We start from the raw sequence: 18,356 nt of genomic DNA, 5'->3' as shown, positions 1-18,356 counted from the left end.
GCTGCAGCTCTAAATGTCATTTTCTGTTCATGTGATTTGTCAAACTTATATTGGGAGGAGTTTGATGTTCCCATAACACACATGAGCAGGTGCATGTGGAATTCACACGTGGAGAAGACGGCGAGCCCCTCCAAGGCACTAATGTGACGTTCTCTGAAAGTTTATGGTAAACATGACTGATTCACAATCATGAGCTAACTTCCACAGCTCTAATCTCAGCTGCAACAACACTGGAGCAACCCCTTAAGCCTAATTTCCACCGGGTGCAGAAGCGCCGCGATCCCCGGTGCAAATAGCCTCCATTAATATCAATGAGAGAGTTTCCACCGAGAGCGCCGCGGACCGGAACAGCAACGTCCCAGCCGCGGCGCTTAACCGGCAGCAAGACTATTTTTCACGCAGGTCGCTTCTAAACCGCGTCACTTTTGCTCATCGGCTCGCACCAGACAAGAAGTCAGACACAGTTTCAACATAAAAATTTCCGTCACCTTTCAGAATTAAACAGTCCGACCTAATGGCCTACATACCCACGGTGGAAACAGAAAAATGAGAAGATGAAGTTCTTTTGCGTGGCAAAGGCAAAGTAAACTATTCTTTGTAGTTGTTTCCATATACAATTCGTTCAATCACTGGATCCAACGATCTCGCGAGGCTGTGATATCGCGCGATTACTGCTGGCTCTGAATCCTCCTCTCCGCTGCGGTTACGTTCCCAGTGATAACTGACGCTGGACAGAGGACGGAGCTAAACAATTCCGCGGCGCTTCCGCTCCCGGTGGAAGTCCGGGGTTACTCCCTGAGTTTAGAAGCCTTCCTCGGGAAACAGAGACCCCCAAGTTCCACTGGATGCGGAATGGCTGCGGCTCCGGAACAGTTCCGGCATCCGGCAGCCCTCGGCAGCAGATACGCAGAGTTCCAAATTTGCATTGAACACGGCGCATAAATTAAGCACAGCAGATCGACAGACACGAAAAAAAAAAACATCCGGTTCATTTTCAAAATAAAACAACCCGCGTTCACGGCGGCTCGTATTTAACAATTTGAAGACATCATAATGGGCGAGAACAGACCTGAAACCAACAGGACAGAGACCCAAATCACAGAATAATCTATGATACGTACATTCTTTTTATAAAGACACCCATAAAAAGGATGTAGCGTGAAATACCATTGCAGGAGTAATTGGAGCGAGAGGCAAATTATTAATTTGGTCCAATAAATGTCCTCTGGATGACCGCAGTAAACTGTTTTGTGGATGTCTTTATAGAAACTACAACCGGCAATATCGCGTGACTTGGTGAGTTCTCGTGAGTCCTGCCACTCCCGCGCCACCGCGGAGCCGCAACTGAGCACCACAGACTGATCCAGTGGCTGTTGACGACGGCGGAGTACGGAGCCCTTCCGGAGACGTTCCGCATTCAGTGGAATCCCCGGGCGAGATGTAGAGCTGCTGCAGGAGACAGCACTGAGCTGATGTAGTCAGAGGTGATTTTCTTCCCTCTCACCACCATGTGGCCAAAATTCAATCCACAGAGTCTTGCTCTATAGTAAGACAACCCATACATGTTGCCATAACACCTTTAACAGTTGACCTGTAAGTATAAGAAGGCAAAAACGCATTTAGGTGCTTTTACAGATAAAGATGTATGAAGTGAAAAATTATAAGTTTTTCAGCACAGGCAGGAAGCCAGCACATCTGTATCTAATGATTGTGAAGCTGATCATGTCAAGACAAAGTAGAGTTACCTGATTTGCATACAACTAATTAATAAGTAAAAACTCTGATCAATTCCACAGTTTGGAATAAGCATGTGTCATCGATTAAAATTTTATGATGAAATGAAACACTGCCCAGCCTTTTCATGTCTGTCCTGCCACAGTCAGACCAAAGCCTTGCCTAAGCATTATGTATTAGACTATGTAGGGGCACAGTCTTATGTAACCTGCGCTTAGCCCATCCATTTGAGTTGCGGCACTCAGCAACGTTTCTACAAAGTCGCAGTTTGGTGCAGTGGGGCAGCTCCTGAACACACCCATCTGCAACCCGCACAGCACACACGCAGATAGCACGGTCAGCTGAGCGGCTCAGAGAGGACAGCTAAAGAGCTTCACCACCGCCCAGGTAAGATCTCCAGTTCCCCTCATGCCAATGTCCCGCAGCAGAGACCAGGCCACCTGGGAAAGGACCAGTTTCCATTTTGGACTGCGAACCGTCTGTTTATCGGGCGGGAAAGGGGGTTGTATGTCCATTAGTTTGTATGGGACATCTCATATTTACCCAAGCGAAGTCAGCTACTAATAATGCGAGACCTCATCGCCATCCCATCAGTGCGTTGGTCTCCGTTTCTCCGTACAGAGCTCATTTAAGAGTACACGCAATACCGAATGCTCATCTCTACAACTGTCTCTCCCTGCCTGTAAAAGTCACGTTGTGATCTTAACATTTTACCTCAATTGAATATTTGGCGTATAGACCAAAATAGCAGTGAATGGATGGGATGTGAAGTTTGCGAAGGTTCCGGCTCTGAGTGACGGCTCTTTGAAATGAACAACGAGAGCTGTCTCTTGATTGGGATCCGATTTGTTTTGTGTATGTGCGAGAGAGAGAGAGAGAGAGAGAGTGTATGTGTGTGTTTCACCTCGATTTTTATGTTAAAGTCAGGAGTGATTGGTCAATATGTGTGATGGCGTCTGTGTGTCCATGATGACCAGAAGACGGAGGGAGAGGTTGCAGAAACACACTGCACTAGTGGTGTTAAACTCGGTTCATTTTGTGGACTCTGGTTAATCTGAGTCACTCAAAAAGCAACTTTGTAGTGTAGTATAGTTTCGTTGTTTTGCACTTTTGCAATAAAGCATGCTGCATTACTAGTCTAGACCATTACTACTGATAATAATCATCGCCATTGTAGCATGTGCATAAACTATATCCGCCACATAATCAACACCAGTGTGTTTATTCACTCGGTTATGCAATATTTATTTTAACGTTTTACTTAGATACACCAACGAGTTAAGTCACTGAACCAAATCATATGAGTCCAGTGTTTTTGCAGTGAGTCCGCTGACCTGGGTTAGTGAACTGGTTCGCCTAGTCGACGGACTAGGCGGACAACACGCTGGAAATTACTGATGGGAAGTTAGGATCTTTTTAACTGACCCGTGTCTTTTAATCGCGTTCCGTAAAAATGAATGAATCTCTTTTCAAGTCATTCGTTCATTGTGTTGTGGCGGCGAGCAGAGGGTAATACCAATACGATTACACGTTAAATTGCTTAACAACGCCACTTTGGGAATTTCACCCAAATAACTATTTACCTTTACTATCAGTAGGACACAGAGGTTCGTTTTTACTTGAGGCAAGAGACTTGATTCCAGATTCTTAACAAAACTGTACACTTTATTGCAAAATACAATTCCTTTAAAAGAACTACAAAACATTCATACCAGAGAAAAAGGGGAAAAGAGAGGAAGGATGATCAGGAACCTGAGGCCTACTCGTGAGAACAGGAGCTAGTAAGGGAGATGGGATCCACCAAATGAAAAATATTAAAGTTAAGTCACTCAAACAAATGTAACAATCACCCACAATCCCAAGGGAAACACAGCACACAGAAAGGAGGGACACTACCACCTGCCTTCAGCAACTGAACAGGGAATAAAAGACAAAATCAGAAAAGTAGGCAGGTAACAATAAGCTAAACCAAAACTGCCTGCCCCGGATAAATATTTAAATAAAAAAAATAAATAAAAAAATAAAAACAAACAAATAAATAAATAAATAAAAATAATAAATAGATAAATACAATTAAGCCAAACCAATTATTAAAAATAAAGAAATCATGGGCTGAACCAAGTTGAAAACAAAAAGAGGAACTCTACGCAGTACAGTCACACGATTGAAATTAAGAATGTCTTCGTCTCATACATAGCGGCTGTGCAAAGCAAGAGTGTAGCCAACCGCTACTCCAGCCACGCCGCCCTGCAACCCCCAGCAGCAATGCAGTCCACAGCAGCAAAGAACAACGAGCCAAGCAAGCAACTGCAAAGAAAGCAGCTGTAGATAATCAGCAGCGACTCCGGTCAGCTGTTGGTGACGTCACGTCTGCACCACTGGTGGATTCAGCCAACTGATGAGATTTTCCTTTCTAGAGTCTGACAGACATATGGAGAGTGAGGGAGAGGAAACCCGCACGACTACCGGCATTCACCGAGACAGAATGAAGCCAAGCGAAACAATAGAGCACAGCGCGCTCAGTTCCTGAGAGGGCAAATTTCCAGACCAGAAGTGACGCGATGGGGGAACGCAACGAAACATATGCGAAGCTGAACCAATGATCGGCCACCAGCTGGAATCAATGAAGGGCAGCGCCATCCATGCTGCTACAATTGGAACCAGTGTGGCGCTAGAGCTGAGTAATGAATGAAAAAACATTGCTTTCAAACAATGAAGAGCGACATGGTTTGCTTAACTGGGTATATAATACAACAGCCTACTGAAGTTGGAATTACCGCATACTTAATTTGCCTGTAGGAGACCTCTCTGTCTATCATTAAAACATTTTTATTCTACTATGGCTGCTCACTTTAGCCTACCTGGTCACTGAAGAGCCGTAGTGTATGAATATGTTCCAATGAAAAAGCAAATTAAACATCCATCCCATAGCTACATAACTAACATTAAGTTTCCTGCCAACTTCATATAGCTCTCCTCACCATTAAAAACAGCATTGGTCATGTTACTGCTGGAACCACTTGAATAATGAACGAAAGACCTGAAGACTCATAGTTAGAGTAGTGAATGAATCACTAATTTCTACACTGAGCCTGCACAGCGGCCATGGGAGGGTTCTCAGGACCCGAAGACCCTATTTTATGAGTCGTGAACGAATCAGTCATTCCTACACAGTTAATATGAAATATGCGGCAGAAAGACCCTTTTGTGAACGAATCTGATTACTCAGTCAGGTGACTTGTTACTCCGGAGTCATACAAAAGATTAGTTCAAAATGAACTAATTCGGAGAAGGGCAGACCCATTGAACTGGTGGGAGACCAATGATCTGACAACATCTTACGCATTTGATGGCACAGAGAATGTGTATTGTAGTAACATCCCTTAGAGAAAATCTTCTCCAAAATAGGCGAAGAATGGAGAAAAGAAATAAGATCAAGCCGTTAAAGCTGAGGCTCTTGGTTTTTCTTAATGCTCATCTTCACCAAAGACTTAAAGTGTTACCTGGATACAAAATTTTTATTTTTACTGTACACATTTAATTTTATACTCTGTTCTCTGATTCTTTATACTTGTCTATGCCATTTCAATGTAAATAGAAGTATATAAATAATGTACATTCACTCAGTGATGGACCTTTTTTGAGATAGATCAGTGGGTTTTCTTTGTTTTTTTTTTTCATTCATTCATTCATCTTCAACTGCTTATCCGTTTCTGGGTCACGGGGTTGCTGGAGGGAATCCCAGCTCACACTGGGCGAGGGCGGGGTACACCCTGGACATGTCGTCAGTCCATTGCAGGGCCAACACACAGAGGCAGACAGAGACAAACAACCACTCACACTCACACTAAGACCTACAGACAATTTAGAGTCACCAATTAACCCGCACGGTGGGAGGAAACCAGGAAATCGACACAGGTACGGGGAGAACATGCAAACTCTGCACAGAAAGGCCCCAGGCTTGAGAGCCGAACCTGCAACCTTTTTATTAGATTAGATTAGATTAGATTTCCTTTATTGTACCACAATGGAGAAATTCGCATTGTTACAGCAGCGAGAAACAAACAAACAAGCAAACAAACAGAGACACACAATAGCAAGTAGTGCTACCCATAGCAGCAGTTGCACCTGGGTAGTTAGAAGAATAATCCACAGTATTATTCTTATTCTATTATCATTGGGCAACAGCACTAACCACTGTGCCGCCGTGCTGCCCCTCATTGGGTTTTTGTATTTTATAATTTATTATTTGTAGCATTCTGTTCCAAGTTCAGTTTAAGTATATAAATAAAGTCATATAAATAATAAATATTTGATATAATGTATCTTTTTTACATTAATAATTCATGTAATACCCAATTTTACATAATTTTTTATAAAAAATAAATGTAAGCAGCAAAAACTCTAAGGAGCCACTTGGAAGCTGAAAGAGTCCACTCTTTTCAGTGAACTGAGCAAAAAAAAAAAAAAAACAACTAATTAGCAGTGTGTTGTCCTGCCTAGTGGTGAGTATAAAACTAGCCAAAGCAATCATGCATGTCACAGGAAACTCACTTGCTGTGGTGACCCCGAACAGGGAAAAGCCAAAAGATGGAGAAAAAAGGTCAGCAGTTTGTTACCCATAGCAGCTGGAGTCCCTGGCTTTGCTGCTACAAGGTTGTTTTTGTGGCTGAACTACATGCTCTGACCTGGACAAAAACACACAGTTCATGGTTGTTGTTTGATTTCTTTGCACACAATCACAAACAAGGAAACACTAATTGAGTGTGTTCAGCACAATTTGTAATTGCTCCTGTTATAGGACATGCTGTCCAGAACTGAGCTGCAGTCAGAATGATAACAGTTTAGAAAATGTATTGACATTACCATTATTTTAATCACACCGGCCTTTAGCTCACACTGCAGTGACCAAGCACTGACCATCTTGTTAATATGGGTACACAGAAGTTCCCCGTATATCCCTAGAGAGGCTCTGCCTGCAAATTCATCCTTCTGCTTGACCTTCCACAGAGGATTTTTTTTTTTAGCTCTGCTCTACCCCCTGTGCTGCCCAGCATGTCTGTCTGGCTTCCGAGCCTGCCCTGAGCCCTTTTATCCATCATTCTGAGAGCCAGAAATGCTGTTCTTCCTTCTCTTGTCCAAATTACTTTTTTATACACCTTTTTTGTTTGAGTTGCACGTATTTTGCAACTTGACTCAATCCTGAAACTGTTCTATCTCCATCTGCAGCAAGATGGCCCAAAATGAAAAAGAAACAATTGCTGTTGAGGGTACCCTCTCCCCAGGCCAAATGCACTCCCACCTCAAGATGGAGCCCAAGACCCTTGGGGTAATCAGACCACTTGCACCTGTTTTTGAATGGAGGTGTTGCACGTTCTAACCTTGACACTCACTGTTCACCATAATAAGAAGTTACCCCCCATCCTCTGTCCATAGGCAATCCAGATTGTTATTGGGGCTTTGATTCTTTGCCTGAGTGCCTCTGTACTCCAGATCCATGAGGTCCACTTTACAGGAGATGTGGCCCTCTTCCTTATTGTCGTTATACAGGTCAGTTAGTATGGATGGAACAAATTAGAACAAATTAACCAGAATTTCCTCCATATGCTGTGTATAAATGAGCTGTGTTGTGACCCACCAGGTGACCTTGTCTGGGTCAGTGTTGGTCCACAGTGGGAGGAGACCTACACTGTTCTGGGTGAGTAAGGCTTCTATAGTCTGGCTTAAACCAGAGCTGACACAGATAAAAGAACAATGCATGCTATATCATTACACCTGAACATAAAAAATTACCCTCTCAACGTTTAAATGGTCTTTTAAATACAGAAATGTCAACACAGAGAGATGTATACAGACTGACACACAGAGGCAAAATGACAAAACTGTTCATCCATACTGCTATTATCCACTGCAGGTTAAATGCATCTTGGTGCTCCACCTTATCAGTGCTGCATTTGCCACTGCTGCCCTGGGCCTGATGTCCAAGCACCTCCCATACCGCCAAGACTCGTACCACTGTGAACACTGCCACAGGCTGGAGCTACATGCTGTGGTATGGTCTTTAATTTCTGCATAGCTTGGCCAGAGGACTATCAGTCCTTCATGTTAAACACAGTCTTAACAACTACTGGTCCTGTAGCACAGCTTTGCCACTGTTCAGATTTGGTGAATCTCTCTGGCAGTTCTCTTACATACAGTCTGATCAGAAATAACATGTAAAATACATCACTGACTTCAATCAACAAGATTATTGTGACTGAACATTCTGGGTGCAGTGCTGTTTAATTCAGGTTCAGTCATGGCTCACCATGATCAGGATTATGTAGGAGTCTTGCCTGGTGCAAGACTGAAACAATGTTTGCAGGACAGAAAATCTAAACAGAGGAAACTTTGTCTGTCTGAATCTGTTATACTTCCAACATTTAGACTTCTGATTTCTGAAAACGGGTTATACAGTTTTAAGGACTGCAACACAGTGTTGCAAAACACTGACTTCATGACTTCATGTCGCATTAATAGAGCATCCAAGCGAAAAGTGGCTCCAGATTCATGTTTAGTGACGCAGCCTACTGTCTGAGTAGACTACACAGCCATGATCAGTCTTAATAAAACACTGCTCATGTTGTCAGAATAAAGTATTGCACAGTCTTACAGACCAATGTTGTTAGCTATTCCATGCTAACTGTGCTTCATGGATCCCATTGCTTGTCAGAATGACCTGGCAGACCGTATTAAGCAATACATTTAACCTGTTGGGAAACAGAGATCTGCAATAGTCTGCTGTGAGTAGGCTTCCAATAAAGTGATTCACTTGGATTTCCCATGAGTGGGTGGAGGAACCAGAGTTGGAGGTTTGTAGACATTGTTTGATTCAGTTTGAAGAGTGGTCACTTGACAGAATTTTGGTCTGTTTTATTCGTTGTGATGTGACGTTATAACTCTGTAATCTGTTGATGATGTCCTGGATGTCTTTGATACTAGTTCTGAACTAGCCTTAAGAAAAAACAAATGATGTCCAACATCAGTAATAAAACCATTGGAGCTCAACATGTGGTCATGTGGTCCTCTTAGCACATTTACCAGACAGCTGTTCATGGTTCCACTCAACTCACAGCAGAGAGATCTATTATGGCCATGGTCCCAGATTTGAACATATTGTAGCTCTCAGACTACCAGACTTTTTCTTACAGTAGGTTTTTTGACCATAGATATAGCACACACAATTTACAGAGCATTTCTAGAAATAAATTCTGGCATATGACTCCAGTTAAAGAATTCCTGTACCACATTTGAAATTTAGCAATCTTGAAGCGCTGATTTGATCATGCTCCACTTATGTAAGCAGGCTGTGGAGGATACAGAGCTACCACTAATGTATGGCCATGTCTTTAGAATCACTTTAATTTATGGTCAACACAACATGTTGTGAAAAAGCAGACTCCATGTTTCTTTGTCTCTACTGTCCACTGCAGCAACATTGTTTCAGGAAATGCACCGGGCTGATCGAGCAAAAGTGTAAAGTAAGTGACTGGCTAATGTTCCAACTCATTCTTTGGTCAGGTCATGTTGATGTTATATCACAGTTCAATGCATGTTTATGATAGACCTGAGACTTTCTTATTTCTCGGATTATCAATTTTACAGTGTGGTACGCTCTTCCTGTTTCCTCACTTTACTTTGTGTGCTCCTGGATCTCTCTGCTCAGCTGTTGATTGATGGGATCCTGGGAACACTGGTGATCTTCCTTGTTCTGGAACTGTTGATCTGTATTACTGCAATGCTGTTTGGACTCAGTGTCCTTGCTGCTGGTGGAAGCCAGGTGAGCCCTGAAAAAAGACATGGAAAACTTTTTGTAAGTCAGTGATTTAAAAAAAAATTACAAATATAATTGCCCACAGTCATTGTCACGGTCATCAGTATGAAAACAAGGCACACCATGTTTCATAATAAATTGTGATTAGAAGGGGGCAAAATACAGAGTTATTCAGGATAGCAGAAAAAGTTTAATTTGACAGGCAGCATTGTAAAGACTGAACCCCAGGTGCGAGGATTTGATGAATCAGGTTTTCATTTACATTATATATGAATGCTGGCTGAGTTTAATCCAGTCTAATCCAGTCTCCGTGGAATGTGCTGGACAAAAAAAAGTCAGATCCATTGACCCTTCACCTTGCAACTCAAGGATTCAAAAGTTTATTGTACAGACTTGTATAACATGTTCCGGTAAACATATCCAAAAACATGAGGCAGAAACCTAGTTCAAATACAGAAACATTAAAAATTTTTAAATTAAAATTAAAATACAAGACAATCTGGCAAAGAGCACTGGGGAAAGGGAAGCTGTAAGAGCTTGGGACCTGCACAAACCTTCCACTGGTGTGCCTCGTAGCTGAGGTTTGAACCTGGGGCTTCTGCATGCAAAGCATGCAGCTCTACCACTGAGCTTTGTCCCAAGACCCTCCAAAAAGAATTGGATGCATCAAAGTAAATGTTTTTGGTGATTATTGACCAATTTTGTTACATTTATTGTGTTTTCTGACATAAAAAAACAAATAAAACAACAACAGCAGGCTGTTGTAAACAGAGTGGCATTGAGAAGGGTTAATATTAGGATTGATTTAGAATTTGCATTTTAAAAAATCGATTTGGTGAATTTGGGAAATAATATAAATGTAAATGATCTTTATTGTCGCTTTATGCAGTCATTTTTGTCCTGTCAATAATATCAGGAAATTTTTTACTTTCCCTCTTTCACTTAAGGATTTTTTTCACAGGATTAAGTTTTATTACTAGAAATGGAAGATATATAAATATTTAATGGATCTTATTTTCTTATATTTGTTTCATCTCTGGTCTCCTATCCTCCACATTTCTTCTCTCGTCAACACAATTTCTGTTTTCTTCTTCTTCTGTATTTCTTCTTCTCTCAAAAAATTAATCAATCCAGTATATCGCTTATCTGTTAGGTTGCCAGTGGGGATGTGTGGCTGGAACCTATGCCAGCTGACATTGGGTGATGGAAGGGTATAACCCTGACAGGTTGCCACTTGGCGTCTGACTGTTGCTTGCGCAGAATCCCATAGTGACTATATCTGACCCCAACCACCTAAATTTGCTAAATTTATTTAATCAAAAGTAAGAATGGAAATTGTTTAATAGAAGAAGGTTTTAAACCTTTCTTAAAGCTGCGAGACAACTGACCGATACTGAGGTATTGAATCCATGCATAAGCTTTTCTGCATCCTCTCGAGACAGGAGGTTTCTGATCAAAAACGACTCTAAGACTGCTAACAAAAGAGCTGGAGGCCAAGGTAATGCCATCCAGAGTCTAGAAGTAAAAGGTTCCAGGTCATCCAGGCTTTTATGTCTGTAAGACATGCCTGAAGTTTGTCTCACTGATTAGCTTCATTCAATGACAAATATAATTAATCTAAATAATTGTGAAACTTTATGCTGTGCTTTCAATTTCAATCCCAATTTCATGTTCCAGTCTTTGTAATAAAATATGATGGTCAAAGGTGTCAAGCACTAAAATCTAACAGGACATGTAGGGAGGCCAATCCATTGTCTGAAGCCATTAGAATGTCACTTTTACCAGTGCTGTTTCTGTTCTATTATGTACTCTAAAACCTGACTGAAACTCTTCAAAATAGCCATTCCTATGCACATGTTCACATAATTGGCTTGCAATTACTTTTTCAAGAATTTGATGAGGATAGGTCTCGTTTGCCCAAGATGTGGATCAAGACTCGGTTTTTTGAGTAGAGGTTGAACAGCAAACCTGAGAGGCTGTGGTAAATAACCTAAAGATAAAGTCAAACTGATTAGATCCTTACTGTATGTGCTAATAACACCTTTAAATAGCCTGAAAGACAAATTGATGATTTAGATGGTATGAGACTATAAAAATTAGCTTGGAGAGATTCAAAGGTGAAAAAGATTCCAAATAAAAAACAGGCATTACAGTTGACTTAAAAGCTGATGCATTAGATAGTAAATTACTTCGAATTGTGGGTAAGAGGGGCAGCACAGCAGCATAGTGGTTAGCACTGTTGGCCCACCACAAGAAGGTCATGGGTTTGGTTCTGGCCTTTCTGTTCAGCATTTGCATGTTCTCCCCATACTTTTGTGAGTTTCCTCCGGGTACTCTGGTTTCCTCCCACCGTCCAAAGACATGCATGTTTAGGTTAATTGGTTACTCTAAATTGACTGTAGGTCTGAGTATGAGTGCCAATGTGAGCTGGAATTGGCTCCAGCACCCAGAAATGGATAAGCGATAGAAGATTAATGAATGTGGGTAAGAGCTGATCAACTTTGGCTCTGACTATTGCAATTTGTAAAAAATTATGTTAAAAAAAAAAACAAATCACCATCTAGAGTGAACTCCCAGCCTCCCAACCACACCGATGAGTGGAGGGCCCCAGCAGTCACAGCACAACAGCCCTGTTACAACAGAGTGAACCACTGAGGTATATCGAAGGGCATAGCAGGAGTCTGTTGGCACATTACACCAAATGTTGGTCCAAATTAATGGTAAAAGATGGCCTTGGAAGCTTGGGCAGGATGGTGGTTAAAATTAACTTTTTACACAGATTTTGGTGCCCCCCTCGATGGAGGAGGTTGGTGTGGAGGGAGTACCCTGAGGTGGCCAGGGGCTAAAACACTGTCTTTGAAGCAGAGGTTCTACTGGCCCGGCCAGGGGGAAGCGGTTCATTAATGGTCAATGGAATGTGTGTACTGCTGGTTCCAGCAATCAGCCCATTAAAAGCTGTTGACACTTATTGCCCTCTGGAGATAGTAACCATAGACTACTTGTCCTTGGGACAACAATACATCTTAGTTGCAACAGATGTTTGTCTTCAGGTTTGCATGAGCAATTCCACCCAAACTGCTATAACAATGGCTAAGATGCTTTGCCAACATGTCATCCAGCCCTTTGGTTGTCCCAAGAGGATACACTCAGACCGTGGCACTGTATTTGACTTTTCAGTGATGGTAGAGTTGTGCCAAATGTATGGCGCATGGAAAAGTCGGGCAACCTCTTATCATCCTCAAGGAAATGGCTCAGTTGAGAGGTTCAATCAGACATTGCTTCAAATGTTGAGCTCCTTTTAGGGGGAGTAAAAAGCATGGTCGCCCCAAAAACTACCAGAGCTTATGCATGCCCTATAACAGTTTTGTAAGTGAAGCTCTTGGCCTTTCCCCTTTTTTGGTTATGGTTGGCAGGCATGCCCATCTCCCAGTGGATGTAGTAATGGTAGCCAGTCCAACTAGGAGAGGAGTCACACTGGGACGATCGGTAAAAGCCCACCATAAAGTACTACTCTTGGCCTACGGGACTGTTGTGAAACAAGCCCAACAGAGACAAACAAGGGATAGACAACATTACAGACAGAAACAAAGGGCCCTACCTCTCCTATCAGACGAGTGAGTCCTAATCAGAAACTTCCGCTGGAGAGCTCAGGGGAAAATGGCCCTCTGATGGATTTGGGAACCCTTTATCGTTGTAGGAAAAATCACACCTGACAGCCCTGCCCATCGAGTTTGTCAAGAAGGCTGGGAGGGTCCAGTGAGAACCATTCACCTTTCTTTATACCCCCAAACGGGACCTTCTCAGGAGGTAGAACAGACTGAGGATAGACCTGTGGAAAGTGGATTCCCTTGTTAGGCTCCAGTGGGTGATAGTTTGAGAAGAGCCTACAGAGGCTCAACAAGTTGTCCAGCCACAACCAACAGACCCAGTGAAGCAGGGGCCTGGAGCAACCCACAGGCAGGAAGCCACAGGCACACCAGTGCCACAAGATCCACAGGTAGAAACTACCGCCTCACAGGTCAACACGGACAGATCTGGGCTTCGTGCCTGTCAAATATCGTGAGTAGAAGCTGGTGGTTGCGATGATAACCAATCAAGTTATGGAGAATTTAACAAAGAGACCAGGAGAGACTGTGTTTTGGGTTGGGTATGAACTTTAATATTACAGATTTTTTTTTCCTTAATTGCATGTGATTTTGATTTATCAATTCAAAGTTTTTTTTCTCCTGAGCACTGAAGGACAGCGATTGCACGCAATCACGCAAAGGGGGACAATAAAAGGGAACTGCCAACAGCTGACTGCAGCAACCACATTTAGCACATCAGCCGCACCATCACTGGTCCCCATCATCCTCGCCATTCTTCCCCCCTTTGGAATAAGCCCCTAAAATCAAGGCAAATTTGAGAAGTGGCAAACTGGTAAAAGGGGTACTTTATAGACACAGGGCTTGTAAAGACTCTTTTAGAGGACTGTGTTCCCATACTATCCCCCATCTTTTAAGTCAAGCTGCTTGTTGTTAATAAACTACTTTTGCTGGACATTACCGTCTTGGGCTGTCTACTTACTCACAAGAGAAAAAGATAAAACCTGTGACAGTTAGGATAAAAATTTGGCTGATAATGTTGAACTGTCCATCAGCAGCTCTGTGTGTGTGTCTGTGATATGCAAGAAGCTGCCAGTAGTCCTGAAAAACCTGGCATTTGATTTTTTTGGGTTTTCAATGAAGTGGAACGGATTTGATAATGAAGCAATGAGACAGTGCTTCGAAAAGAGCAGAATGGATAGGCTGATGAACTACTTGTTGTCAGGCTCAGTCAGTTTTCTGTCAGTGTCAGTCAGTTTCTGTTCTAGACTGAGTTTGATTTTGGTTGTTACTTCCTGTTTTATTTTGAAGTCCTTGTCTCTTCCCTCATCCTGTCAAGTTCCCACCTGCCCTAATGTGTTTCACCCGTGTCTTGGTGTCTCCCTCCTCTTGTGCCTGCACAACCAATCCACTCCCTGCCTGCCCCTGTCTCCAGACCTGCTCCTTGTTGTCTTGTCAAGTTCAGTTTGTATTTAAGTCTTGGTTTCTGTCCAGTCCTTGTTGGATCCTTTGTTCTGTTTTCTGGAGAGCCTGATATCTTGGTATTCTTGAGGCCCTGTTATGTTTTTATATTTTTCTAGTGTAGTCTTTCTTGTGTAGAGTCCTGTTAGTTTGAATGTTTAATGTCAGTTCCAAGTCTTTGGTTTTCATTAAAATATTCACCACCACCTTCACCCTGCTTCCACCTGCTCCTGCATTTGGGTCCTCACCCCTGCATACAAACGCAGAAAGTTGTCAACAAGGAAAAAGTGTGTGTGTGGGGAGGGGGGCACTCTATGTGTAAAGTGCCTCAAAGCAATTTTGTTATGATTTAGTGCTATATAAATAAAATTCACAAGTCATATACACTGAGACCTACAATTTAGAATCATCAACCTCAGTGTGCACAGTGGAGAGAGAATGTGAAAATTCCACTGATCTCCAAATCTTTTTGCTGCTTAGAAAGTGGAAGCTAATTTTAAAACCTGCTTACAAACTGCTTTCAGCCATTAAAATTTGACCCTCTTACTGTGTGTGTGTCCTGCAGGCTCCGAATCAGAGACCTGTATATCCACAGACTCGACCACCACCTGCTCCAGCTGCTGTGCAGGCTGCTCCAACTGCAGCTCAACCATCTCAGGTAGCTGTATGTCCAAGGCCACCACATACCACTGGTATTTTTGCTGTGTTCAAAATGTTATTGTTACCTTTTGGCAGGTGGCTGTGGTTGTGACTGAACCAGACTCAGAACAGATGGAGGACATCTCCACCCCACCCACTGAACCCCAGGTGGAACCGATTGAAGCCATCACAGCAGAGCCCTGAACTCAGCGCATTCTGCTCCCACTGATTTCATGTCATGTCAGAGTGTGGACATAGATGTGAGCCAGCTGATATTGATATTGTTGCCTTGTCCTTTCACATCAGGCATGACATGAGCCAAGCCTCTTTGTTAGCAGAGGATCCACTGCTCAATATGTCCTGGTTCTGACTTGAATCACTGTTATTAGTAATGTTGAGTTATTGTTTAGGGACTACAATATATTCACAGAGAGAAACATTCATACAGTGACAGGAGTTAAACAATGTGTAGAATATATTCACTTTAAAAACAGTGTGCACACTTTCTGTTCACTGCACTGAAAACAAATGTAATACGTACCCTGGAATAGTTCTGCCCTTCTTAAAACTTTATTTCCTAAAACTTACATGACTTGCAATACTAGGTTGTTGTTGCTCAACTATGAAGTCTTAATTTGTACTGAACATGTCACCATTTTTCTCAGTAAATATATTTCTAAAGGTGCTACTGACATGAAATTTTCACCAGATGTCAGTAACAACCCATGCAACCCACACATGCAAGGAAATTAAACCTTAGATGTCCATAAATTATGTGTAATCAAATGCAGTGACACAGGGGAAAGTATTGGACACACTTATTTAAATGTATTTAATACTTCATACAAAAGCCTTTGTTGGTAATAACATCTTCAAGACGCCTCCTATATGGAGAAACTAGTTGGATGCGTTGCTCATGCGTTTTGGTCCATTCTTCCATGTAAACAGTCTTCAAATCTTGAAAGTTCTGTGGGCCTCCTCTATGAATTCTAATCTTTAGTTCTTTCCATATATTTTCTATTGGATTCAAGTCAGATTCTAGAAATTTTATTTTCTTTCTATGAGAGTTTCCTTGGCTGTGTGTTTGGGATCACTGTCTTGCTGAAATGTCCACCCTCGTTTCATCTTCATCCTCCTGGTAGATGGCAGCAGATTTTTATCAAGAATGTCTCGGTACATACATACACCATGACCTTAACCCCACCTCCAAACTTCACTGTTGGAATGGTGTTTTTGGGGTGTGCTGTGTGTTCTGTGCCATTTGACTTCAAAACATGGTGTGTATTATGGCATCCAAAGAGTTAAATTTTGGTCTCATTTGACCGGACTATGTTCTCCCTGTATTTCACAGGCTTCACTAAATATTGTGCAGCAAACTTTAAACGAGCTTCAACATGTCTTTTCATCAGCAATGGAGTCTTGCGTGGTGAGTGTGCATACAGGCCATGGCTGTTGAGTGTGTTACTTGTACCTGCTAATTCCAGGTCTTTCTGAAGCTCTCCACAAGTGGTCCTTGGCTCTTGGACAACTCTTCTGATAATTCTTTTGACTCCTCTATCAGAAAACTTATGAGGAGCACCTGGTTGCAGCCAGTTTATGGTGAAATGATGTTGTTTCCACTTCTGGATTATGGCTCCAACAGTGCTCAAAGGAACATTCAGAAATTCAGAAATCCTTCTGTAACCAATGCCATCAATATGGCATTGTCAAAAACAATAAGGTTGCAACAGTCTTGCTTTGCTTTGCTTTGCTTTGCTTTGCTTTGCTTTGCTTTGCTTTGCTTTTACCCATCATGAGATGTTTCTTGTGTGACACAATGAGACACCTTTTTATAAACCATCAGTTGGGACTGAACCAGCTGATATTAATGTGCACTGACAGGGGGAAGGACTGCTTTCTGATGACTGATAGATTTCAGCGGCTGTGTTGGCGTTTGGTGCCTTTTTGCACCTCAATTTTTTCATCTGTTCAGTAGTTTTTCCCAGTGTCATTCCATTTTATTACACATAATTTATGGACATCTAAGGTTTGATTTCCTTGCATGCATGGGTTGCATGGGTTGTTACAACAACTGATGAAAATTTCATGTCAGTAGCACCTTTAGAAATATATTTACTGAGAAAAATGGTGATGTGTTCAATACTTATTTTACCCGCTGTATCTCTCTTAATTTTTTAGATAGTTTGAACTAGTTTTACAGTCTTCTGGCATTCACCTGTTCCCTTGAGGATTGCTTCTTTGAATATCATGAAACAGGTTGCTCAATATCAAAATAACAGATATGTGGTTATGTCTACTACCTGTATTATATTATTGCATGTTGTAATCATAAAATAGATGCACTGTTATTAATCCACAAACAGGCTAGGTGTTCATCATGCACATGACTACTGAGTTTTAAATGATAATTTATATAATCTATTATTTATTATCAACACCCCTGCCCCCATCTTTAAGAAATTACTATTGGCTTAGTTATTTTTTCAGAAATGTGCTGGTTGTTAAAAACTTAACAGGAGGCCAGTAACTGAGAACAATTAGAGAGATGACTTGTAGGTTGTCATAGCTGTAAGACTGTGAATGTAAAACTGTTACATGCTACACATGATATCAATATAGGCCACAGTTACTTTTGTATTGTAAACGCTGTTTTTTTGTGTTAGTGTTCCAAAGGAAGGCATGATTAAAATAATATATGTCCATGTTAATCAATGTAAATAAAGCTGACTGATGAAAACATACAACACTTGTCTTCAAAGCCTTTTTCCAGGCCACCCTATGATGGAAAACTCGTAGAGTCTGCTCGTATTGGCAACTTTTTTCTTTTGGTCACAACCATAGGTGTGACCCTCGGTGAGGGTAGGAATATAGATAAGCTGGTGAATTGAGAGCTTTGCCTTCTAGCTCAACTCCCTCTTCATCAAAACAGACCAGTATAGTGTCTGCATCACTGCTGATGCCACCCTTCTAAATGTATTCATCTCCCACTCTATTTTGCCCTCACTAATTAACCCCAAGATGATTGAACCCTACTTCTCTGTAACCTGGAGTGGATACTCAGATTTAGAGGGGTTGACTCTCATTCCAGCTGCATTACTATTGTCTGCAAACCTTTCCATTGCAAG

At 41.9% G+C, this 18,356-nt stretch overlaps 1 protein-coding gene across 4 annotated transcripts; it reads left to right on the top strand.

Annotated features, from left to right (window-relative positions):
• Positions 1 to 2,006: 2,006 nt before the first annotated feature.
• On the top strand, positions 2,007 to 17,949 carry LOC115050958 (uncharacterized). 4 transcript variants are annotated; one of them, XM_029514144.1, is made up of 10 exons: positions 2,064 to 2,121; positions 4,152 to 4,415; positions 6,964 to 7,063; positions 7,171 to 7,284; positions 7,376 to 7,432; positions 7,649 to 7,786; positions 9,207 to 9,254; positions 9,440 to 9,553; positions 15,158 to 15,250; positions 15,328 to 17,949. In XM_029514144.1, exons 3-10 carry the CDS (start codon positions 6,968 to 6,970, stop codon positions 15,433 to 15,435), a joined length of 768 nt encoding a protein of 255 aa, XP_029370004.1. In that variant the 5' UTR covers positions 2,064 to 2,121; positions 4,152 to 4,415; positions 6,964 to 6,967; the 3' UTR covers positions 15,436 to 17,949. The 4 variants fall into 4 exon arrangements, with proteins under 4 accessions (XP_029370001.1, XP_029370004.1, XP_029370003.1 ...); XM_029514143.1 differs by having other exon boundaries at positions 2,106 to 2,121; positions 3,932 to 4,415; XM_029514141.1 differs by lacking the exon at positions 4,152 to 4,415 and having other exon boundaries at positions 2,007 to 2,121.
• The last annotated feature ends 407 nt before the right edge of the window (positions 17,950 to 18,356 follow it).

The sequence above is a fragment of the Echeneis naucrates genome, chromosome 11 (genome assembly GCF_900963305.1).
Source record: "Echeneis naucrates chromosome 11, fEcheNa1.1, whole genome shotgun sequence".
Taxonomy (NCBI): Eukaryota; Metazoa; Chordata; class Actinopteri; order Carangiformes; family Echeneidae; genus Echeneis; species Echeneis naucrates.
The sequence above is the reverse complement of the archived record's forward strand: the minus strand, read 5'-3'. Positions and strand labels throughout refer to the sequence as shown.

Coding starts and splice junctions, on each gene's coding strand:
- LOC115050958 (XM_029514141.1), top strand. CDS start 6,968: ATGGCCCAAAATGAAAAAGAAACAATTGCTGTTGAGGGTACCCTCTCC. Junction 7,064..7,170: donor TGGAGCCCAAGACCCTTGGG/GTAATCAGACCA, acceptor CTCTGTCCATAG/GCAATCCAGATTGTTATTGG. Junction 9,554..15,157: donor TTGCTGCTGGTGGAAGCCAG/GTGAGCCCTGAA, acceptor TGTGTCCTGCAG/GCTCCGAATCAGAGACCTGT.